The sequence below is a fragment of the Mytilus galloprovincialis genome, chromosome 1 (assembly GCF_965363235.1).
Source record: "Mytilus galloprovincialis chromosome 1, xbMytGall1.hap1.1, whole genome shotgun sequence".
In the NCBI taxonomy this organism is placed as follows: Eukaryota; Metazoa; Mollusca; class Bivalvia; order Mytilida; family Mytilidae; genus Mytilus; species Mytilus galloprovincialis.
This window is the reverse complement of record NC_134838.1, coordinates 120736642-120763731: the sequence shown is the minus strand read 5'-3', so window position 1 is coordinate 120763731 and position 27090 is coordinate 120736642. Positions and strand designations below refer to the sequence as shown.

The 27090-nt window shown below is 31.3% G+C and overlaps 1 protein-coding gene across 2 annotated transcripts in view; it reads right to left on the bottom strand.

Moving 5' to 3' along the window:
- The window catches only part of LOC143055391 (atrial natriuretic peptide receptor 1-like), a 47094-nt gene that overhangs the window by 2545 nt on the left and 17459 nt on the right, over positions 1 to 27090 (bottom strand). Inside the window, exons 3-17 of one of the 2 annotated variants that reach the window (XM_076228525.1) lie at positions 26019 to 26172; positions 24632 to 24960; positions 23221 to 23372; positions 22081 to 22153; positions 17705 to 17804; positions 14140 to 14226; positions 12367 to 12510; positions 8310 to 8431; positions 6566 to 6747; positions 4566 to 4670; positions 3824 to 3943; positions 3473 to 3566; positions 2212 to 2439; positions 926 to 1075; positions 104 to 202 (exon numbers count right to left, since the gene is read on the bottom strand). In XM_076228525.1, coding sequence (XP_076084640.1) covers positions 104 to 202; positions 926 to 1075; positions 2212 to 2439; positions 3473 to 3566; positions 3824 to 3943; positions 4566 to 4670; positions 6566 to 6747; positions 8310 to 8431; positions 12367 to 12510; positions 14140 to 14226; positions 17705 to 17804; positions 22081 to 22153; positions 23221 to 23372; positions 24632 to 24960; positions 26019 to 26172 — 2139 coding nt within the window. The remainder of the gene's footprint in view (positions 1 to 103; positions 203 to 925; positions 1076 to 2211; positions 2440 to 3472; positions 3567 to 3823; positions 3944 to 4565; positions 4671 to 6565; positions 6748 to 8309; positions 8432 to 12366; positions 12511 to 14139; positions 14227 to 17704; positions 17805 to 22080; positions 22154 to 23220; positions 23373 to 24631; positions 24961 to 26018; positions 26173 to 27090) is intronic. The other variant, XM_076228534.1, reaches the window with a different exon arrangement.

The window sequence follows — 27090 nt, the reverse complement described above, 5'->3', positions numbered from 1 at the left end:
GAATTAATATAGATCGCGGTGATCTTGGTGCGGTCGTTGTCTAGTGTGACTGGGGCTTTTAAGAGATTGATTATTTTCTATGAGACAAATTTTATTTTATTACGTTCTCCATTTGATTCCATTCTGGACGCTGTATTAACTGTGTCTCCAAACAAACAATACCTTGGCATAGTTCTACCTACAACACCGGCACAGACATACCCTAAAACAACATAATATCTTTTAGGGTGAAATGATAAAACTGTAACCAATAAAAACGGCAAATTATATTATTTTAAGTATAGCACTTACAAGGTCAAAACAATATGTGACAATTATTTAATCAGAAAATAAATTATGCAATTACCAAAGTGAGTAAATTTCAAGTAAGTGATATCCATTCAGGTGGCATGGTAGTTTTTCCTGGCCCATATGGGATAATGATAGCTTTTTTAGAAATGTCACCACTTTCTAACACTGCAAAAAATTCTACATTCACAGTTAACTGAAAAAAAAAATCTCAAAAATTCATTTTCATCTGTTTGTAAAATTATTTCATATTTTTCTACACCTGATTTATCCCTCAGTTTGGGAAAGTGTGTTCAGTTTATACTGTATTTTTTGTCCAATCACACTGTTCAGATACTTTGACTTAGGTAGGGTACACAAAAGAGCAACCTAAATTCTGGAATGCAAATACTACCGTGCCACCTTCAGGTGGTGTCGCTTGATAACTAGACGTTATTTCAGAACTGACGAATGTACATTTCATGAATTTATAATATTACCAGTATGATATTCTGCAGTTTAAAACAAATATAATGTACATAAACAAATGCAGCAAAAATTTACAGAATTTAATCACGTTACTTTTTATGGTGTGAAAAAGGGCACTGATTCTTCAATAAGGTAACCACCTATGTTCTGAATATAATCAATTACTTACCTGAATGTAAGCCAATTCTTATTTTCAGAGGAGCATTTGGCAGATGAGGAATTTTAAAATGTTTTGCTGCTTCAACTATTTTCAAGGACATCTTAGCTATTTCTGATGCGTGGTTGGATGTACGCTTAGGCAACCCTGATGCAACCATGTCTAAAATAAAAAAATAGAAACTATCTTTAGGTTTAAAGTGTGATCGACATACCAGATAATAAAATTACTCTGCAGTTAAACTTTCCATTTACTTATAAAACATTTGTTTTCTGTGTAAGACAAGAAAATGGTTTGTATAATAAAAAAAAAGATAATGTTTTATGCGTAAAAGAGACAGCTGTTCACTAATATTTGAAATGCGGTACTTCTAGCAGTGTGACGAACCTGTTTTTTTTTTTTTTAATTCTTTATACTTCTAGGAATAAATATATAGTATGATAACAGCAGTTTACTAATAATCCAAATACTAATAGGAGAAAACATACAGTGTGATGAACCTACCTTGTTTTGATATGGTTATATTTATAAAGTTACTGTTTACAAATTTTACTTGAAATACTAAGGCTTTTCTACCTCAGGCATAGAGTACCTTAGCCGTATTTGGCAAAACTTTTAGGAATTTTTGTCATCAATGCTCTTCGTACTTCATTTGACCTTTTAAACTTTTTGGGATTCGAGCGTCACTGATGAGTCTTTTGTAGACGAAACGCGCGTCTGGCGTATATACTAAATTTAGTCCTGGTATCTATGATGTGTTAATTGCTAATTGTGTGTTGTTAAAATATTTTATTCGACCTAAGAAATATCTAATTATGGTCTCAAAAGATATAATATTTTTGATGAGACGATCGGCTTGGTTAAAAAAAACTCACCCTTTTCGAATATTGATTAATGCAAAAAACTACCAATTCATATATCTTATACGGAAATTACAACCAATTCATGTACATTTCCTGTTATCATGACATCTTATTTAGACGTTAACCACATTGGATCTTTTATTATATTACACCACAGTGTTCAGAGTCATCCTAAACGAAGATGATTACTTATGACCCATTGACATATAAATGTTTACCCATTGTTATTTTGCCACCGTGAAATTGCACCCCATTCATATATTTGAAATTCCAAATCATGTATCTCATTCAAGTGGCATGTCTTTGTATCGATTTATGTAGGAAAAGATCCCGCCTCCCCCGTTCGAAATATAAACATTGTTTCTTATTATTGAAACAGTTTTTGGTATTCGTTTCGACGTTTGAAGGATTAAAAGTATATGCACAATCACTTACATGCATCGCCTATTGTTTCTACTTTATAGACACAGAAATTTTCTATAATTTCATCAAATACTGTGTAGAGTCTGTTTAGTAATCCTACAACTTCTAATGCAGAACTTTTGGAACATAGCACTGTAAAACCAACGATATCGCTGAAGTAAATGGTGCATTGGTCAAATGATTCTGCCTGTACCGATAGTCCGGTCTTCAAAGAATCAGCTACGGATCTTGGTAGCATACCTGTAGTTTGAAATACATATTAGAATATCTTCAAATGATATGTGTTTTATTCATTTGGAGTAAATTGGTTGTATAAAGACATCAAAGATAGAAGGATTATGGTTACTTAAATAACAAAAGTACCGAACTCCAAGAAAAATTCAAAAAAGAAAAGTTCAAATGGCAAATTCAAACGCTATTTGACAAAGCAGTCAACATTGTGTTATACTCTTAATCACTATAAAAACAAATTATATGTCAAAATAAAATAAAATTGCATATTTAGAGAACATCAACAAAATGAAAGACTAGAATATAAACAAATTACCATAGGAGAATAACACAATGTTGTGATGCATAAGCACCGAGCTACACTGTATCAGTGGCTCAATTCAAAATAAGACTTTGAATTTAAAAACAATTTAAAGACAAACTCAAAATTAAGAAAAGTGGGTTTTCATAGTTCCACACGTATGTAATTCGTGTGCGGTAATAAAATAAAATTCCGTTTAAAATGTTGTTATATCTTCATATAACATTTTCATTGAAATCGATAACAGACATATATTTTTAATGTTGAGTATAAACTCATCAGCTTATAATTTACGATGAAATTGCTGAACCAAAAATCCTTTATACATAGCTACAAATAATCAATATTTTCCTGATATAGTTTGACATGAATTTATTTCTAAATATTTATAAAAGAAGGATAAAGTCGAATTTGTACCCTTGATTTGTTTTTTTTTTTTAATTCCTATGTTTCACTAATTATCGCTTCTTTTGATTCTGCTTATAACGAAACTTTTATGCCCCTAAAAAAAGGAAGAACATTATTGTCCTATATTTTTGCTATATAATTATGTTCATTATGAGTCGGCGCTTATATCATGCTCTATAATTTCCTGCTTTTCACTTGACATTAAAAGTTCACTTTGAAATAATTTTACTTCAAAGAATTATGTATCCGAAAACAAAGTCAGACTGTCGTGCACAGAAATCATAAATTTGTCGTAATTTTTCATGAAAAAGTCTCTATTATATCACCACTTACTATACAATAATGTCTCTGTTCTGTGCTTTTCTGCCATCAAATCTTGAGTTCTTTCCGCAACAACAGATTCCAAATGCTTTGAGTACTTTTCCATCTAAAATTGATAAAATAGTGATTTTATAAAAGGCAAAGAAAATAGATATTAAATAATGAAAATTGTAGCATACAATTTAGATATAAAAACAAGGTTTTGACAATTGTTATTTTACTTTGATGATAACAAACAAACTTTTGTGAAACATTTTATCTTCTAAAAATCAGCTTATTGCCAGTATAAAAAATAATGAAATGATTTCCTTATGGAGCAAAAATTCAAAACTATTTGTAGGATTTTGTTTGAAATGGACTCACCATTGTTATAATCAAATCCACGGGGTTTTGTTTATTAGGATTGATGCGTTGTAGCCGTCGTTTAATACTTTCGAATGATGGTCTTTCTATTGGGTTATGAGATCTGCATATTGAAATCAGCTGTCAATATGAAAAATAATTTATTGGTTTTAGACAAACTTAAAAAGTGTTGGACTTTACAACATAAGTTATCGCATTTAATGTCGCAATGTCATATTATTTTTACAGCATTTCTGTTACTATCCTCAATCCAGAAAAAAAACCCGGTTGAGTCGATACCATTAACTAAAGTTGAATATGCAAATCCAAAATTAGTTTTATAAAACGGTATATAAAACGTTGTATAGAACTGATGCTTTAACAGACAGCAAAATAACGAGGTTGATATTGGCGAGCTTGGTATACGAGTCACAAAAGTCGTTTGATTTTTCTGTTTACATGTTTAATTGCCTCTTGGTTATCACTTACAACATTACAATTCTATTTAACCGAACGGTACTTTTAAATTGTATTAGGAACCTCTTATTGTAGTGAAACACAATAACTGGTCTTTAGATACAACAATAATGTGTATCTTTCTAACATGCAACAGACAGTTATAAACGAAAGTATCTCAGTTTTGAATTTAAAACACAATTACAAGATTGGTAGCATATTAATCACATTGATTCAATATTTAAACACTTATTATGTCTAAAATATATTGCAAAATGTGTTCATGTCTTAAGACTGTTTCGTTTACCTTACAATATTCATCCGGACATGGACAATTGTTTTCGTCTGACGTTTTCTCAAAAACCGGTAATGGCGGTTGCCAGTCAATAGGCACAGAATATGGATCTTCTTCCTTCGTGTGAATAAAAATAAACTGTATAGACCTATTTTTCTTCAAAGGGTTATTTTGTGAGAAGAGTATCGTGTATATAAACACGTACAGCATTTGTTGATATTGATTCATAATTAGTGATTCGGTAATCAATCAGATTATTACCAAAACTAGTAAATATTGATAGGGCATTGGAAAGAAATTTAAGAATGTGTTATATTCTTTTTTCACTATTTCAGTAAAATGTTGGATCGTGTCTGGTAGAGGTTGGTTAACCTTGTATATCTGTTTGACGTTATAACGGAATTGTTAACAACTGTCATACAACTGGGAGTCCTCTAGTTTGCCAAAATATTTCCTTTTTATGATATCAAAAAAGTATAACAATTTACCGAACTCTAAGTTTAATTCAAAAAGGGGAAGTCCATACAAAAATACAAATTCATACGTTATCAACCAACTGAAAGAGTGGACACAATTGTCATGTCCCTGACATGGTAAATATTTTTTCCGAAGATGACTTAAACCGTGTTTTATCGCTTATTAAACCTGGTTAGCATGCGGATAATATAAAAAAAAAAGTATCGATAATTTTTTATTATGGCTGGAACAAAAGGGAACTTTAAACAGTTCCTTTAGATCATCAAAACAAACAAACTTGAAAAATAACCATCATCTATAAACTCCTTAATTAAGTGCTGCTGCTTAAAATTAAGCTATTGATCTGAGCGTTTGACCTGCAATAGTTTAAGTCAGCCATTGAAAGCTTTTAAGGGCAATGGTTAGAATTTACTTAAACGTTTGGGGTGCAACAGACAACTCGCATACTAAATATAAATCAGTTATCTACAAAAGGTGAAAATTAAAGAATATACACTACAAGGGATCACGATACGATTACTTTAATTTTACTGTTAAAAATATTAAAAAACTTATACTCATTCTTCATTGTATAAACAATTTAGCTTCTTGTTATTTAAGGACACTAAAAAGGTCTAATTGCTTTTAATCATTCTTACAACTGACACTGAACAAAATATTAGAATTTTAGAATTGTATATTTTTTAGTGTGTTATTTCTACAATATGAGATCAGTTGCAAAGAATAAGAACATTACCTCTTAATATATTGTTTGTATTATTTTTTTTACATAAATTTCCTATTATTCATTTCAATACATATATGTCTTGTATTATCGGTACATTGCAACATGCCGATAACAAAATATTTGGAAGAGATGACAGACTCATTTAGTAGTACGAAAACAGTCATTTTATTGGCAACAGAAATTAGTGACGAAAACTTAAAGGTCTACAGAACACTACACTGAACGCTTCAGAGATTGAGCACCACTACCCTTATGGTATAGATATTCGGTATTGCTCAATAACCTTAAGTCATATGTCACACCTTCATTCCAATGAGGCCAACCAAATAAAGATGGTGTCCCAATCGTATTTTCATAGGATGACTTTACTATAAGAAGTCAATGGCTTCCTTCTAATCAGCAGAAAACAAATTAAATCACACAAAAGGTTTACTTTTAAGTCCGATTTAATCTTATCACTATCACTTTTTTTTTTTATGTAATACAAAAAAATCAATGATTCCATTACTCTGTAAGCAATGAAATTTTTCTCGAACTACTTAATTCAACAAAGAGTTTGAATAGAATTTGATATTTCTATACTCTGGCTGCCAATTCTGTATGTTTATTCATAATATTAAATGCATTTGATAGTGACAGCAATAAAATAATAAAAATACAATTTTCTCTTTTGATTATAGCATTTTGGTCGAGTTTATCTGTGCCCTTTTTGGCGTTTACATGTATAAAACAAAACAAGAACATTACATCTAATGCCTTTATACGTGAGAAAAAAAAACAGGTAGATAGTTTACCAATATATTTTTACCTGAAATGGATCTCCCCTCGTTGCTATTTCTATCAGTATAACACTAAATGCGTATACATCACTGTGTTCAGTAGGAATAGCTTGACTTTTCACAAGTTCTGGTTCCAAATAAACTTGCTTTTGCTTTTTAATGTTTTCGTCTTCGCAGACACAAGATTTTCGGAATGTTTCCAAACCATAATCTAGAGACAAGAAGGATAACCCAAGTTATTTTATAAATTTTAAACAGTAAAAATTTTAGGAAGCGTCAAGAATTGGTTAAGGGAATTTTATAAAAAAAAAAAAAAAAAACGATATGGTATCATAATTTTATTAACGATATTAGAACTATTAACAGAAATTAATACTTTTCTTGCACACAAATGTTACAATGAAATTGTTGAATTCAAAATCTTATAACCTGATTTCTGTGTATGTAACATTTACGGTTTATCACATACAATTAGAATATATTAAGTATTTCATGGTCTTTGAATTGACAAAGATATGCTATTTAAACCTTTTTTTTTAATTTAAAATAAAATCTTATATTTGACTGCATTTGAGTATTTTAGTTGTAATTGACAAGAGAATTGTAATTGAAAAGTATGTTGAAACGCATTGCAGGGGCCTGGTTTTCGAAAGTATCTTTTGACTAAGACATGTCTTATGATGGTCTTAGGTCATAGTCGTAAGATATGCTTTCGAAAGTGTCCCAAGCTATGATTGGTCATAACTTATGTCGTAAACTTAAGACCCCTCGCGACATGACTTATGATGGTCTTATGATTGTCAACTAAAATTTCAATTACTTTTCATGTATAATTTCATGTTAATTGCAATAAAAAATATATGTTGTGTTTCTCAGTTAGCTAATCAGTAAAGATTTATTTTTTCTTAGTCAACTACGTAAATTAAAATTTGAATCTCCTGTCTGCGACATACAATATTGAATTCTTTTCTTACTCATGGTTTTGTATAATAAATATACATATTATTTCGTTACTAGTATATTTAATAGTACTATATTAGTAATGTGCACGGGCATTTCGTTAAGCGGGTACTCGATGTACCGAATCATAAAAGTATTCACAGTTAAATATCAATGCATGTATTGTAATACACGAAAGCGAAGTTCAAGATTTATTATATATTACAAACTGAATTTAAACAAGTTATCCACTCATATTTCAATTCCTTTTTGTATAAGATTTCATGTTCATTATAACGAAAAAAATAAAATATTCGTAAATATTAAGAATAGTAATAATTAATATGTTCATACTTTTCATTTTCATTTTTATATTTATCACTTTTTAATCATTATTTTAAATGTTCACTTATGACAGTCAAAAGAGCATTATAGATATGACTCTCTTAAGACAGCTTTGATTTAAATCCTATGACATATCATATGATAGTCATAAGATGATCATAAAATATGTCCTAAGATATATCTTATGACATATCTTATGATACTTTCGAAAACCAGGCCACAGGTATCTTTTTATATCTTTTATTTTATTTTTTTTATAATTGCAAATCTTTGAATCGATTGATATACATCACCATCACATTATATATATGACACTGGTGTCATATGTGGATTAGGATCTCAACTTATCCCTTCGTGGTATCTAAGGTCACCCCGGGGTTTTGGTTTGGTTTCTCTCTAACCAGTCGATATAAGTTATAAATTTTTATATCACGGATACTTTAACAGTAAAAACATGCGTGATCTACAATATTGGATTAAGATGCGTACCTGTTACTTTAACTGACCATCTGTCATCCATCACACAGTTGCTGGACCACAACCTCCCATGTATTATTTTATGACTGTGTAAATACTTCATACCTCTCGAAATATCGGTAGCAAAAGAAAATCTGTAAACAAAGATCAGAAGGTTGACCAAGTGGTTATTTTATTGTCATACGATTTCTTAATGGTCAATCTGCTATTGTTTTTCTTTTTGTTTAAACTGCAATTATTATTCAATTCATCTTAACAATGATTGATTAATATTTTCTCAATGAGTTTATGATATTTTTACATCGGTTATGTACGATTGTACCTAAATTATGATAAAAGTTCTTTACAACATTGACCATTATGAATAATCAGGTGACTGGTATAAATAAAAGTTAGCTTTTAAGTTGTCATTTGTTTTCAAGATAAACATGTTAAGTATGAAAAGGCCATTCAAATGTTTAGGTTTGAGTAATATTTAGTATGCTGTATTTTATTTCATATAACAGGCAAATGAAAGCAGGAACAAATATAAATGATTAAACATTTGAACATGCACTTTTTATAAACCATGGTCATATGACTGCATTTTCGATTTTCTTGCAATAAATGGATATGGTTTATAACTAGAGGCTCTCAAGAGCCTGTGTCGCTCACCTTGGTCTTTGTGCATATTAAACAATGGACACAGATAAATTCACGACAAAATTGTGTTTTGGTGATGGTGACGTGTATGTAGATCTTACTGTACTGAACATTCTTGTTGCTACAATTATCTCTATTTATAATGATCTTGGCCCAGTAATTACAGTGGAAAATATTTTTTTTAAATTTACCAAAATTTATGAAAAATGTTAAAAATTGACTATAAAGGGCAATAACTCCTTAAGGGGTCAATTGACAATTTTGGTCATGTTGTCTTATTTGTAGATCTTATTTTGCTGAACATTATTGCTGTTTACAGTTTATCTCTATCTATATAAATATTCAAGATAATAACCAAAAAACGGCAAAATTTCCTTAAAATTACCAATTCAGGGGCAGCAACCCAACAACGGGTTGTCCGATTCATCTGAAAACTTCATGGCAGATAGATCTTTACCTGATAAACAATTTTAATCAGTCAGATTTGCCCTAAATGCTTTGGTTTTTGAGTTTTAAGCCAAAAACTGCATTTTACCCAAATGTTCTATTTTTAGCCATGGCGGCCATCTTGGTTGGATGGCCAGGTCACCGGACACATTTTTTAAACTAAATACCCTAATGATGATTGTGGCCAAGTTTGGAATAATTTGGCCCAGTAGTTTCAGAGGAGAAGATTTTTGTAAAAGATAACTAAGATTTACGAAAAATGGTTAAAAATTGACTATAAAGAGCAATAACTCCTAAAGGGGTCAACTGACCATTTCGGTCATGTTGACTTACTTGTAAATCTTACTTTGCTGAACATTATTGCTGTTTACAGTTTATCTCCATCTATAATAATATTCAAGATAATAACCAAAAATAGCAAAATTTCCTTAAAATTACCAATTCAGGGGCAGCAACCTAATAACAGGTTGTACGATTCATCTGAAAATTTCAGGATAGATAGATCTTGACCTAATACACAATGTTACCCCCCTGTCAGATTTGCTCTAAATGCTTTGGTTTTTGAGATATAAGCCAAAAACTGCATTTTACCCAAATGTTCTATTTTTAGCCATGGCGGCCATCTTGGTTGGATGGCCAGGTCACCGGACACATTTTTTAAACAAGATACCCCAAAGATGATTTTGGCCAAGTTTGGATTAATTTGGCCCAGTAGTTTCAGAGGAGAAGATTTTTGTAAAAGATTACTAAGTTTTACGAAAAATGGTTAAAAATTGACTACAAAGGGCAATAACTCCTAAAGGGGTCAACTGACCATGTTGATCATGTTGACTTATTTGTAGATCTTATTTTGCTGAACATTATTGCTGTTTACAGTTTATCTCTATCTATAATAGTATTCAAGATAATAACCAAAAACAGCAAAATTTCCTTAAAATTACAAATTCAGGGGCAGCAACCCAACAACAGTTTGTCCGATTCATCTGAAAATTTCAGGGCAGATAGATCTTGACCTGATAAACAATTTTACCATGTCAGATTTGCTCTAAATGCTTTGGTTTTTGAGTTATAAGCCAAAAACTGCATTTGACCCCTATGTTCTATTTTTAGCCATGGCGGCCATGTTTTTTGATAAAATGGGAATTAAAACACAAACTTTATTCTAAATACCCTAGGAATCAATCAGATGAAGTTTGGTTTGAATTGGTTCAGTAGTTTCAGAGGAGAAGATCTTTGAAATAGTTTACGACGACGGACGACGGACGACGACGGACGCCAAGTGATGGCAAAAGCTCACATTTCCTTTTAGGAAAGGTGAGCTAAAAATGGTTAAAAATTGACTATAAAGGGCAATAACTCTTAAAGGGGTCAACTGACCATTTTGGACCTGTTGACTTATTTGTAAATCTTACTTTGCTGAACATTTTTTCTATTTACAGTTTATCTCTATCTATAATAATATTCAAGATAATAACCAAAAATAGCAAAAATTTCCTTAAAATTACCAATTCAGGGGCAGCAACCTAACAACGGGTTGTCCGATTCATCTGAAAATTTCAGGGCAGTTAGATCTTGACCTGATAAACAATTTTACTACCGTCAGATTTGCTCTAAATGCTTTGGTTTTTGAGTTATAAGCCAAAAACTGCATTTTACCCAAATGTTCTATTTTTAGCCATGGCGGCCATCTTGGTTGGATGGCCAGGTCACCGGACACAGTTTTTAAACAAGATACCCCAAAGATGATTTTGGCCAAGTTTGGATTAATTTGGCCCAGTAGTTTCAGAGGAGAAGATTTTTGTAAAAGATTACTAAGTTTTACGAAAAATGGTTAAAAATTGACTACAAAGGGCAATAACTCCTAAAGGGGTCAACTGACCATGTTGATCATGTTGACTTATTTGTAGATCTTATTTTGCTGAACATTATTGCTGTTTACAGTTTATCTCTATCTATAATAGTATTCAAGATAATAACCAAAAACAGCAAAATTTCCTTAAAATTACAAATTCAGGGGCAGCAACCCAACAACAGTTTGTCCGATTCATCTGAAAATTGCAGGGCAGTTAGATCTTGACCTGATAAACAATTTTACCCCGTCAGATTTGCTCTAAATGCTTTGGTTTTTGAGTTATAAGCCAAAAACTGCATTTTACCCCTATGTTCTATTTTTAGCCATGGCGGCCATGTTTTTTGATGAAATGGGAATTAAAACACAAACTTTATTCTAGATACCCTAGGAATCAATCAGATGAAGTTTGGTTTGAATTGGTTCAGTAGTTTCAGAGGAGAAGATCTTTGAAATAGTTTACGACGACGACGACGACGACGGACGGACGACGACGACGGACGACGACGGACGCCAAGTGATGGCAAAAGCTCACATTTCCTTTTAGGAAAGGTGAGCTAAAAATGGAGCCAGCTTTTCTGTAAGTTTACATTTATTTCACGAAATTTCTGTTTTCATTTTTAGGTCAAACTTGATTTTGTCAATAATTCTCCGTTGATTCCCGTAGATGAATTTTAAAATTAATAAGAAATTAAATTGTGCAACTCCTTTATGTAAAGTCGGCCGTAGATTAATTTGATTGTTGACTTTGGGTCCCCTACGAATGTATACATCTATGGCTATCAATTGTTTGACTTTAAGAGTTCATGATGGATTTTAATACGAAAAAGGGGTTCGGACGCAAGAAATTTATGAAGTGTTTTCATATCATTACATTTATACATTTTGTATATATAAAAAAAATAAAAGCGGTTCTGCATGACTGCAAAATGAAACTACAATTTCACATACTTTTGATCATTGGAATTTATGCCAACAGAGTTTTCTTTAACATAAAACGTTTAATTTCTAGCATTATTTCAAGTTATGTATACGACGATTAAGAAAATCATTAAAGTGAAGGCCAGTAAAATCGCATCTTCTGTTCAGTAAAAATTCATTATGACAGCAATCGTCGGAAATACAACAAACCTGAATGACCAAGACAGAGGAACTTCTTCATTGAGTAACACATCATTCAGACTCCCTTTCGCACAATATGTCATTAGGATAGCAACATTTGGTACTTCTATACAGCCCCCAACAAATCTACAAACATTTTGATGATCCATTTGTCTACAAACAGAAATAATTTAACATTGTTTAAATTGAATTCTTATTATGTAATGTGTACTCTTATTTTTTTTATAATATCTTGCTTGCACAATATCTACACGAGAATGTTATTTGTAGAAACTATAGTCCTGTTATATTGTTGACTTCCAAACTGGTAACTTAGTTTACAAAAGTAACATGTTAGTAGCTTTATTGCAAATGCAACCTATAAAGCACACTGGTAGATGGAATCAAGCTGAACGAATGTAAGTGATCATATAAATAGAAAGGGTATAATAAGAATATTAAAGTAAGCTCTTTTAAAGTAAAGTCTGAATCTCTGTTTCAAGTGCAATGGCATTTGATTACAGAAAGAGTTGCCAAACTTTTTTTTGCTTCCCTGTTTTAATATCAAAGATGATAAAAGAAGATACGTCAAGAGAAGAATGCTTAAAATTAAAAATATTTTTCTAAATAGATGTCAAATACAAAATTTAAAAGATGTGGCATGATTGCTAATTAGATAACTCTCCACCGGAGACCAAATGACGTAGAAATTTAGCAACTATAGATCACCGTATGCCACCTTCAAATGTTTTTGATACGGTTGCTTATGATAGACATTGATTGTATGTACTTGTAAAAGATCTTTTTTTTAACAGGACATCAAGAAATTATTTTTCTGTACTAGAAATTGCTTATTACATTTGACCCTTTAAACAGTATATATATATTACGAAAACATTTATGAATTCATGTATAAAACGCTAACAATATTGATACATAATTTGATTTTATTTTTAAACAAATTAATCAAATCTTATTTGCTGTAACATTGACACGATCTTGTTAACCCCAAAAAATCCGTACCTGCTTTATTACATAAAACATCGCATACAATTTGCAATAAATCATATATACCTGATGATAAACATGAAATACACTTTTAATCTCTTCAGAATCTATTAGCATTGTTATAAGTGCTTCTAGCTTACCAAAAACGTAATGGCACATTGTAAGATATAAATTAATAAGGTAATCATTAGATATAAACTTTTTTCATGCCCTACATATTTAAAAAAAAAAATGCTAGAGTATGCTTTACCTGTCGACGCATATTTTACAAACGATTGTAGAATATTAAAATTATTATTTTAATACTGTATTCAACAGAAGTATGCAGCAATGAATAACAATTATGTAACCGTATATGAGTAAAATTGATGAAATTGTGTGATAATTATTTTTTTTCTATAATGTCATATTCAACTACGATAACTTTTCAATTTGGTCCATTTGTGTGTAATTGATTTAGATGATAATATACAACTATTACCGCTATAATTAGCAGTAATTAGTACGTAAATGTAACATGGCTCTCTATTTGTTTTCAGAAAAATAGTTCATGTTTATACAATGCATTTCTCTAGTTACTTTTCAATTGACTATTGAATTATAATCATTTAAAAATTTCCAGACCAGGACATCAATATCCTAAATCAATAGCACTGGACACTTGTATTAGATATTGTTAAAGAGACGTAAATAGCATTAGTCACTATAGAATAAACCTTGCAATATTTTCTGTCAATAACATAAAGGTTAATATCATCAGATAAACTTTTGATTGCAATTAACGTTTATACATACCTCACAGTTCTGACTTCTTCTCTTATACATTTTGTCAATGAAAAAGATTTCTTTTCTATCCTTTTAATTGCCACCGTCTTTCCGTCTCTGAAAAATAAAATGATTCGTATTTAAAAAAATTTCATGTTTTGTGCTTAACAAAACATGTTCCTTGCCGTAAGATCTGATTGAAGTCTTGGTGATAATGTTTTGAGTATGTTTACAAGTGTTTATTGAACTTCTTTTCTACAAAACTACAACTTACAATTGAAGCACACAAGTACAGGGTTGTACCAGTAGTTATCAAAAGTACCATGCCTATAAGTTGATACGCCAGACAAGCGTTTCGTCTACATAAGACAAAATAGTTAGAAAGCCAAAGAATTATAAAGTTAAAGAGCATTGAGGACCTACCATTTCAAAATGTTGTGCCAACTACGGCTATTATTTCAGGTAATCTTTGCATGGAATAAAAAAATCCTTACTTTTTCGACTAATTCATACTTTTGGAAACAGCTACTTTATAAAAAATAATATACTAAACTTAACGGACAAATACTACATATTTTGCGAGACTAATCTTCTGTATGCAAGTGATCATTTTGATAATGCAATGCATGTTACTATGACAAAACATTTAAGGTTTCATACAAAAAGATATGGACTTAAATACCAGATGTAAACTATTCGTACACTCCCCTTCTAAAGTTAACAGATTTAAGATCATCTTAAAAAATAATGCAGATATATAAACCATGTTTTATATATGTTTAGTTCATTTGCATGTTATTACAGAATGGTAGAATGATTAAATATATATGTGAACGAAAAAAAGATAGAGGGATGAGAATAAACTACACGTAGTCCTGTTTGGGCCCCATATAGTGTCCATATTTAAAAAAAATATTTTCAAAATAATGAATTCAAAAAGAAAACTTGAAAACAATATTCAAGTCACATTTCTAATCACGTCTGAAATCGTTATCTATAAAACACTTACAGAGTGTATATAACCAAAATCAATGCATCCAAACTTAGTCTATAAAGTGTTGTTATTTCAGCTACTTTTTTTTTTATATAAGAAAGGATAATTGTAAAAGTTTTATGTGATGATAGTGCATATATTTATTTTTGAACTTTTTATTGGTTTTCTGACTGAAATGTTTACTTAAACACGCGAACATTTCTTCGAGATTATTATGTCTTCACAAGTTTAAGGTTAATATACAATCATTGATCTTTGATCATGATTTTCACTTCTAAATATTCTCTGTCTACAGATTTATACGAAATAAATTGTGCTTGTATAGTCATAGAATAGGTGTTTCCTATGTTAATTGAGGAGATAATTTGTGCCGCGTTTGTGGTTTTCACAATTGACGCGTAAAAGTAATATCGTATTATAAACACATTAGAATCAATTGACACACATTTGAACAAGAATTATCTGAATACTTTTTATTATTTGCTTTGCATGAATCGAATGAAAAATGCGAGACCACTTTGAATAATGCGTTCCTGCTGAACTTGAAATAAAGTGTATTTCAGACAGACGACAGACCGAGTGTGTATAAGTATTAATGATGTGTAGCATACTTGCAATGAGACAACCAAATAGCACCCAAAATGACATAGATGTAATCAAGTATATGTCATCGTAAAACTACAAACGATATGCAAAACCCATACTTGATAGTTGGCTTTTCAAGGACCCATATAAAAAATTGTGAAACAATTTAAACAAACAAAAAATAATTAGATCATGTTCTACTAGATAAACGTCTGTTTCATATCTTGACCTACAACTAGAACTGGACAACGATGGCTGTTTAAAACTATTTGTGCCTGTACTATCTGTCGCTAGTGAAGTTTTAACAATCGTTTGGCCATGATCTGATCTGTCTTTTTTAAACTTATATTTTTGGATTTTGGTAGTCCCTAAGTATCTTCTCTGGTTTTAAATTGTAGTTTAGAATTTGTTGAACTGAAACCTTTCTAGATACTTGTCATAAAAGATACTAGAAGGATAAGAATTATTCCTTTTCAGACTTGTCCATCGAAAATTTTGACTACATTATCATGTCACTTCATATGTTCTTTGTTTGTGTTGTTTTCAAGAAGAAATTGATTAAATGCATTTCAGAATTGAAATTGATTGCATTTGCATTGAAATCAATATATTTTTATTTGATGTTTGAACTTTTGCTATGAATTTTGTAGAATTATCTGTAAATAATATTAACATTCAGGACAAATATACTCAAATCAAAATATTGATTGATGTAAACAATTAAGCGGTTTTATCCGATTTTTTGGTTTACAAAATTCACAAATCCAATCAACAAAATTTCCATAAGAGGTGATTATACGTATCAATGGCCGTTACTTCCATTTTAAGGACAATTCATTTTCATTCATCTCAGAATTGCTGATGTCCATTGAATTTAAATTAATAGTATGAATAAACGACAAAAACACAAATAGAAAATTGTTATTGATACGAAAAGAGTTGTAGAATTTGTACAAGTTCAAGGGATACGTTATAACAGTATCATAGAATACGAGTTCAAATTAAAAAAAAAAAAATCTGTCATTAATCTAGTGCTAAAATAGCTATTTAAACGTCAATGTGTTTCATTACCATAGTAAATGCAATTTAAAGTTGAGTGTCTGATTGCTGATACATATGGTTGTGCCATGTATTTGTAGAAATATAGAAGGTCTATAGTTACACTTGTCTAGCCTCGCTCCCACGATATGCTTGAACGAATTTCAAATTGTCTAATAGACGTAATTTCTTTAAGCTATATAAAAAATGTTGGTGAATTCAGTTCAGAAGAGTAAAACAAACGTGTTCCACATATGGAATACGTCATGATGCTCATCTAAATTAATGAGTCATCATGGATCAACTAACACTGAATTTTGAAAAGTGTGGTATGTGTAACAGTGGTATTGCAGAAGATAATTAAAATTCAAATTTTATATAAAAAAAGATTTATTAAAAGTTGAACTATTAAACAGTTTGTTGAAAAAAACATTCATTTTCCATAATATCCCTTTCTAATCTTTCACACAGTGAGCTTGTTATCATTGCTCTTTTACTTTTTCAAACCGACTTAACAAGAATGAATTATGTCAACAAAATATGCATATTTATGATAACAGTTGCACATTATTTATCTGAATGTTATATTAAGAACATATCTTAGACCGTACAAGGACAACATGAAACAAGACATCAAATTTAGTACTTCCTATAGAGGAACCTGATTGCATGGCTGGGGATCAAAAGTTGGTATCAATATTTGCATCACTTCAGGATGTCTAAAGGACATTATACTAAGTATTAGATATAACCTACTTAAGGCAGTGAAATAATTGTACAAAATCACTGTTTTTAACCTGGCTATCTTAAACGTTATTCTAGATCATTTGCATTCGTCATGTGTGTGTGTTCATCATCGTTTGCCTAGCATAGATATATGTATATAGAGAGAGTAGTTATAAGTACTATAATAAACATAATAAATAGTAAACTATTTAGGTAGAACTAAAGGATAAATTAAAAAAAAAAATGTCTTACACGTCTCCCGTTGGAACAAAGACTTGCGTTAGGTTGAATCCTGTATCGAACTTGTCATCTGTTCGACTGATCATGCTGCCCATCCAAAGACGATTCTCATCTAAAATAACAATTATAGTTTTACACATAGATTATTGAACACTGGTTGCATTTAATGTATTGGTATCATACATTAATTTGCATTATTGTTATGGTATATGATATAAGCTATTAGTTGCAAACGTAACAACTTGTAGTTCAAGCTTTTATGAAATATAAACATTATTGTAAAACTTGCTTATTAACGGAGTGCAGAAGAAACTTTCCAAACAAATATGTCACAAACCCTCATATTCCCATTGTCTGAAACTAGTATATCCAATCATCATTTGAATTAAATGTACTGGGTATTTTGTTTCTATCTGTTCATAATCATAAAACTCTTATAAAGGTTGAAAGACATAGCCTCCTTCCCCGTCTATGTCACGTGATTTATATCCCTGTTTTAAAAATGCACGTGTTCATTGATTGCAATCATGTAAATTACATGACAAAGAAAAGCAATCACTAAAATAAGGTAAATTATTTTTTTAAGATTTTGATTTCATATAGGATTATTCCAAATTTCTTCAGATTGTAGAAAATAAGTATTGAAACTACTCGCTTATAATTTACCGATATATTTAAAATGTAAAGATGAACTACAATCACGATTGCAGAAGAGAGAAGGCTGATAAAATCATTGATGAGTATCTATCAGAATGTAATATCCAAGTTAGTTTTTATATTGACTTCGAAATTAATCTTTGATTCAAATCGTTCTACCTACACAATATCATGTATGAATTAGATATTCAATTTTCCTAAATTGCTTTTTATAATTGTTATTTTTACAAAGCAGCCGATTTTGAAGTCGTAAATTGACAAATTGTTAATTCTTGTATAAAATTGAGAATGGAAATGGGGAATGTGCCAAAGAGACAACAACCCGACCATAGAAAAAAACAACAGCAGAAGGTCACCAACAGGTCTTCAATGTAGCGAGAAATTCCCGCACCCGGAGGCGTCCTTCAGCTGGCCCCTAAACAAATATATACTAGTTCAGTGATAATGAACGCCATACTAATTTCCAAATCGTACACAAGAAACTAAAATTAAAATAATACAAGACTAACAAAGGCCAGAGGCTCCTGACTTGGGACAGGCGCAAAAATGCGGCGGGGTTAAACATGTTTGTGAGATCTCAACCCCCCCCCCCCCCCATACCTCTAGCCAATGTAGAAAAGTAAATGCATAAAAATACGCACATTAAAATTCAGTCCAAGAGAAGTCCGAGTCTGATGTCAGAAGATGTAACCAAAGAAAATAAACAAAATGACAATAATACATAAATAACAACAGACTACTAGCAGTTAACTGACATGCCTACTTCTTGAACTAGGCAAAGTTATCGCATTTTTTGGCATAAGTAATTGCAGATATAATCTTACCGGTTTGTTTTATAATACTATTCAGTAAGTTTTTTTTTACCCGAATTATAACTAGTGTTTTAAAAAGGGATACATACTATACGTCAATTAAACAACAACACAACGAAACACATAACCATAAGGCATATTAAGGGCATCGCACTGGAGTATATCTTCAAATCTTATAACAAAGCTAACATAAATGTTCTTGTATTCGTTCAAGAACAGTTTCATCCTTCCTTCTTTTTTCCGTAGCTATGTAGATTTTCGAACTAAATAAAGGTAACAGTAGTATACCGCTGTTCAAAAATCGTAAATCTATGGACAAAAAAAAAATAAAGGCAACAGTAGTATACCGCTGTTCAAAACTCATAAATCTGTGGACAAAAAACAAAATCGGGGTAACAAACTAAAACTGAGGGAACTGCATTAAATATTAGAGGAGAACAACGACACAACATTAAAATGTAACACACACAGCAACGGACTAAGCATTAGACAACATCCGATGACAATAACCAATATAACATCAAAACCAAATACAACATCTGGGAAAACAAACTAAAACTGAGGGAAACGCATTAAATATAAGAGGAGAACAACGACACAACATTCAAATGTAACACACATAACAACGGACTAAGCATAAGACAAAATCCGATGAGAATAACCAATATAACATCAAAACCAAATACATGAATTTGGGATATGAAAGTACCGTGACACGTCTTATAGTAATGTGAATTCACACTCAAATATAGGAGAAAACAAACGACACAACGGAAACACAACGTAAAAGTGTTACACACTCAGGAACGAACTATGATATAACAATGGCCATTTTTCTGACTTGGTACAGGACATTTTTAAAGAAAAAAATGGTGGGTTGAACCTGGTTTTGTGGCATGCCAAACCTCGCACTTTGATGGCATTGTTAAATATAACATTACGATGACAACATAATAATACAGGACTTCAATACACATAAATAGGAGAACGTATTAGGCAAAGAAAAACATGAATAATAGATAACAAAAGTCATCAGGTTTAAAATTCAATACGTCAAAACCGCGCCTCGTCCACACAAGACTTACCAGTGACGCCCAGATATAAAAGTTCGAATGTCCAAAAAAGGTACAAAGTTGTACAGCTCTGAGGATCAAAAGTTGAAAAAGGTTGTGCCAAATAAGGGTTTTCTGCTTGTGATAATAACATCCTTATTATTTAGAACAATTTATGCTATTGCAAACAGTAAATTTTATCAAATGAATATAAAAGATTTACATGATAAAACTGACGTCTTAACTAATTACAGAAAACAAAACCCGAATACATAATACATTGAAGACCAACACAGAAAATAGAAACACCCGACTTGGTCCAGGCCTCAACGCAAAAAGTCATAAAATGACGCCACATACTAAGTGGTAAAAAAGCACAATAATTACGTCACGCAGACATTTGAATTTCTGAAACAGCACGAAAATGACGTCATATTTGAAAAACTATATCTCAAAAATAAGATAGAAATAGGATTGATTTAAAATTATAATAGAACTAAATACTGATATTACATTTATGACTATGTCATGTTCACGTGATTCAGTGCATAGCAACATATGGACGTTGTGTCAAGTTGGGCAATACATGATATGTCATCAATCGAGATTATATAAGGCTTTAATGCTGAGAGACTAAAGTGTATATATTTGTCTGTATATGAAAAAAACTGTTTTTGTTCTGTTCCTATTTTGATTATTCTTTTTTTTTTGTCTGATATTTAGTTAATTGTATGTATTCATTGTAGCTCAATTATGAGGAAATAAAGACATGAATGTACAGATTACGTTGAACAAAATCGAAACTAATAAATGAAGGTGGTGATTAATTTCCCCTACCATAACACATGAATATAATAGAAAAGACGTCAACTAATTTGACAAACTCCGATGAAAATTACAAATATAACAAATATAACATCAAACTAAATACATGAATTTGGGATAGATAAGTACCGTAACATGTCTTATAGTAATGCGAATTCACACTCAGCAAAACAGTCACAATCGGGAATAAGTCACGTTCGGCAATTAAAAGATTAGACGACGTAATGACAAACCACAATCTACCATGTGGTAAAAATGTCTTTAGCTAGTTTGGTCAAAGACACATCGTATGGATCAACTAATTCGTGATGGTGTCCATAAAATTTACGGAGTGTCAATTTTAATCTGTCCTCCTCATAACTTTGTTGAAGCAGTTTCTGTGTAAGGAGCACACTTCTGTATATGAAGTCCGTATAGTGTGAACATGCACGAGAATAACGTATCAATTGTGATATGTAAACACCATACGAAGGGGCAGAGGGTATGTTACTGCTGAGAAATGGGAAATTGATAATTGGGAAGTTGAAATCGTCCCGTTTATCATAGATTTTCGTGTGAAGTCGTCCATCTACGTCAATATTGAGGAAAAGATCAAGGTATGAAGCAGTCCTTCTAGTATCAGTAGTATCTTTAATTTCAAGTTCGTTGGGATATATGAGATGTAAGTATTGGCTATAAGACACGAAACAGAATGAGTCCTCCCCCGTTGTAACGGGACTATAATTCCTCCGTTTGGTTCAGTTATGATATATCGGTTAATTATAAAGATCGTTAAGTGGTAATCATTATTTTACTAATACAATATCACCATGATCAGTTCGATAAAATATTATGAACAAACGCCTTATTTTTTATTATGATGATATTGAAGCGTGTTTGACGGTCGTTAAAACAAAACAAAATGATCTTCAAGAGTTATGTCAGTTTTATGGTAGCCCAAGAAAAGGAATATCAAGACGTTTTTGAGCGCCAGTCGTTTTCCATCGATTTACCCACCTTTAACCTTATTTGAATATACTTCATATAACAGTGGTGAACTTACTTGTTTTGATGTCATCATATTTGTATATCCAACTGCTATCATATAATAACTTTCTTTTTTGGTAAGCAAAAAACTGAAAATAAATGTAAAAAGCTCTAACATATGTCATTATTTAAAACGAGAATGATATAAACTATTATATCAAGTCACTTTCTTCATGTAACATTGCAGTTTCAATATATTAATATCGTTTTTGATAAAATATGGTTGTATGCACTGTAAATACCTCAATTTGTTATCGTGGCTTGATTTGTATTCCTATGTATACTGTTTTATCTTAAAGAGACATTAGCTAAGAGATATGTTGAATGTTAAGTTACTAACATCTGGTAGTCCAAACCAATCGTATAAACAAAACGTCCATATATTTAAACATGTATTCGAGTTTATTAAAAGGTTTGATATATTTCTTGTTATAGGATACTAATAGTGTATTTGTGGTGCATTTACGTCATCATCTTCATCATTTTTACCAAGTTTACCGTTATTATTGTTTCATCTCTGTTTTCAATAGATTGACTCGTATAGTATTGCATATTCTCAAAGTCTGGTTCAATTTTGTCAAAATAAGCTAAGAAATATCTCTGATGAATTAAGCACTTGCAAGTAAATAACTCGATCTCGTTGAATCCGTATTCATGTTACTTTTAATTTTACTCTGGTATATGCATGAAAGAGTGTTATGTTATTTTAAAAAGGAAAAGAATGTAAATATCGAAAGTAAAACAAGGGTCAATCACTTGGTTGACCTATTCATTCCACAAACACATTTTTATACAGGAAAATACGATGATTAACATATTTGTTCAAACCACAATATGAAATCCAACAGACCTAGAATAATTTGTCGGCAGTCTTCGAAGATCACCTCGATGTTTAATTAGATGACGTGAAGACTAAAACACGCGCGAACTACTGATACATATTATCGAGTCCGTGTATTGTGAATGGTCCTTTAAGACTTTCGTTTATGCTGGATATACGTTTTGGTAGATTATAATAAATAAAATATGATAATTTGAGTTAAATCAGTGAAGATGAATTTGACTACTTATGCCGCTTTAAATTTTGAATTTATAATGTTGTCTATCGATCTTGCTGTATGCAAATATCTATATAGTCATATTCATTAAAACTTACACCATATATCACTCCAATTAAAATAAATATAAATAGAATAGAAGCAGTTATCAATCCGTAATGCCAGTCTTCAAGAGGACATGTTCCACAATCTTTGGGACACACAGAACAATCCTCTCCGTCGTCTGACTCACACACGCCATTTCCACAATCTAGATAAAATTAATACGTAATTATATATATTTTTTATAAAACACAAAACATACATTTTGTTTTAGAATTGGATGATTTAAGTTTAAAAAAATACAAATGAATAATTTTACAGAAACGTTATCGACTGACCGACTTATTGGTGAAAATTCCCAAGAATGTCTTTCTTTTGTTAATGAAAGTGAAGTCATATAGTTACAACTATTTTGTTTTCAAATGTATGTAAACGTATACATAGAAAATGATTGAAATCGTAATTAATTTCTTTAAATAGTTAACTTTAGACTTTCAGATTCAATTTATATGTCATATAACATCTATTGATTCAAAGTTTAACCTGTATCTAAGGGAAAACATGCAGGTATAAATCACAATTAAAGGAATTGATCCCGTGGCATACTTTAATAAATTGATCCGGGATCAAACAGCTGATCTAGGTCTATTTCCCACTTGTACTTTTACATTTCAGGCTAATGAAGTCGACCGCCATATATTTATATAGTTACAAACATTTGATTATATACAAAGGCAAGAAAATCAGTTGATAGTGAAGAGAAAAAAAATCAGAGAAAGTTCTATGATAGGTTAAAAACTAGCAAGATGTGGTAAAAAAGGGACTATAAAACAGAATGGGGGCGATAATTTCTTTACAGAGATAAAAAGGTAACTTATTACAACTTTTGTCACCATACAATGTATTGAATTTATTTCGTATTTTGAAGTCACAGTCTAAGATAGAAACGTTATTTTTTTTTAAAAGAGGGACGAAAGATACCAAAGGTACAGTCAAACTCATAAATCTAAAACAAACTGACAACGCCATGGCTAAAAATGAAAAGAACAAACAAACAACAGCACACACGACACAACATAGAAAACTAAAGAATAAACAACACGAACCCCACCAAAAAAACTAGGGGTGATCTCAGGTGCTCCGGAACGGTAAGCAGATCCTGCTCCACATGTGGCACCCGTCTTGTTGCTTATGTGATAACAAATCCGGTAAATGGTAGGTCACATTCATGAAAGGGAAGGGGATTGTAGTTACGACGTAAGGAACATATCCGATATCATTTGTGAAACGGTTATTCCATAACGGTCAACCAACTAAATTATACTATTACCAGACTTTGTTTAAACTCCTTCTTGTATACAGTAAATGAATTAAAACGTTAAACTGCAATTAAAATCATCTATTACAGAGTAAATAATCCAGGAAACATATTTCATATATATATATATACAAAAAAAAGAAGCTTACCAGTTTTTGGTTCAACTGTCAGGTCAAACACTAAGGCGACACTAGCTCCAGCAATTTTGAAATGAGATATTATTGACGTTTGTCCGAGGACATACAGCCCAGGAACATAGTTCGTCCAATTTCCAACTAAAGCATTTCCAACCAAAACCTCCGAGTGTGTTATTATCTGACCTCTAGCAGGAATCCAAGGTCCACACAAACCATTGGTAATATCCGTCAGAGGGCAGCTGTGTAAGTTCATATGATGTATGCAGCAATTTTCTTGTGTAGCTGCGGATGGAGCGGGACATGTCGTTGTTTCACACCAATCCTTTGCGTCGTTTGCATTGCTAAGAAATTGAGGTGTGAAAAAAGTTAATCCGAAAAGCGTTTTCAAATGTTGTAAGTTCGGTATGTTATTTCAAATGTGCATCTGATTTATACTTGCACGTCCATCAAATTTGCCCATTTTGTGAAAATTTAACTCCATACATGTGAATTTCTTTATGTATGTAATGGAAGATCTCGTACGTTTAACTATACGAGAACAATGTACCTTTTTGTTATAAACAACTGAGTGAATTTGTCAATTGCATTGTTGTCCTTCTTTTTTTTTTATTTGGAATGACAAATTAAAGTAAATTAACCATAGTTATGGACCCCCTCTTATGCCAAACACCCAAAACTTAATAATTTAGAATATAGTATGAGCTAATACTAAGAACAAATTAATGCTCCATGTGTGTTGCCCATGCACAAGAAAGAGCATCAAATACATGATAAAATAATCGTTATGTCTCCTTGAGGCTCATGCAGATGCACAAATATTTTAGGTACCATAATGCATATTTTATAATACTCTGTGATATATGAGTTTATAGGTCCTAAAAGTGGTCGATTCGGTACGGGCTATCAGAAGTTAATATAAAAAAGAAGTTGGTCAGACGATAAAGTTTATATAAAATCAATCATCTGTATTGTTTCTTTCTTAAATTATCCATTTCGAAAAAAACATGTAAATAAAGACGAAGATTAAGCATGTTGATTATATAAAAAAAGTTCAATGGTAGTAGAAACAAGTCCGATTATGTATGTATGTGTCTGTCTCAAGTCAGGAGCCTGTAATTCAGTGATTGACGTTTGTTGATGTGTTACAAATTTGTATTTTGTTCATTTTTTGTACATAAATTAGACCGTAAGTTTTCTTGTTTGAAAATTTTTTACATTTGTCCTTTCGGGGCCTTTATTAGCTGACTATGCGGTATGGGCTTTGCTCATTGTTGAAGGCCGTAGTGTGATCAATGTTTTTCTCTTGGTACAAACTGCTATTTTACCCTATGTGCTATGTGGTATTTATGTTTATACCTATGTATATGTATATGAGCCCTTCTCCTCTACGAATACCTACGTGATTCCGTGTGTAAAATTTGCTTGTCCAAAAAATCCCTGATCTATAAGCCACTGGTAAAATGGTATGGTTAGAATAAGTTCTGTAGTTGTGTTGAATCCTTGTGACATTTTAACTGTAACCGGGGGATGTTCGGTCCATCTTAAATTAAGACCTAAATAAATAAATAATTAATTAATATTTTTTTCTAGTTTATGCAGATATAGGAAGATGTGGTGTGAGTGCCAATGAGACAACTCTCCATCCAAATAACAATTGGTACTTTTTTTCTCCGACGGCACATTATTGCAAAAAAAAAACCACATTAGCATGATCATTTGTTTATTGTATTCACAACATCCACTCAATTGAACCTGTCTCTGATCATATTCGTAAAGAATGATTATGAGAACAAGGTTATTCAGTGAAAAATGAAGAAAAAAGGCCCAATAAACAAACAAGAGAAAAAATAAGACTCAAATAAATGTACATTTCTGAGATTGTCTTCTCTAAGACTTCCGTCACCACATACTATAACTAATGTAGTAAATGCAACCGGCTTTTGTTCAATTGCTAACATATTAAAAGAGAGGAACACACATTGAAGAAAACGTAACAAAAATTGATCGTACCTTGTCCCTAACTAAAATTGCCATTTTGCTGTTACATTTTAATGCTATTAACTTAGATAGCGTATTTGCATGTTGAAAATGCATTGAGGAAGACGATTTTCCTGTGTGTTGGTTTCACGTTATTGGTTTTGGTAATTAATCATTCAAGTGTTTAAGTGCAAAATGACATTTAAGGATTTTCCAACAAAAATCTCTGGAACTGTATATATAAACTCGTTTTGACATCATAAAAAGCCAACACTATTAATCTTAAAATGTTAACAGCATTACCAAATCAATGTATAATAAATCAAGTTATAGATAATTTTATTAAAACTGGTAGGCATCAATTAATTGACTTATGGGTAGGACAGTCCTTTTATGTATCTTTCGTCTCTCTTTTAATCGTACGAGCAAAAATATCAAATATTTGGCAGCGAAAAAACGCTTTTAATCAATTTGATATATACACATCATATGCA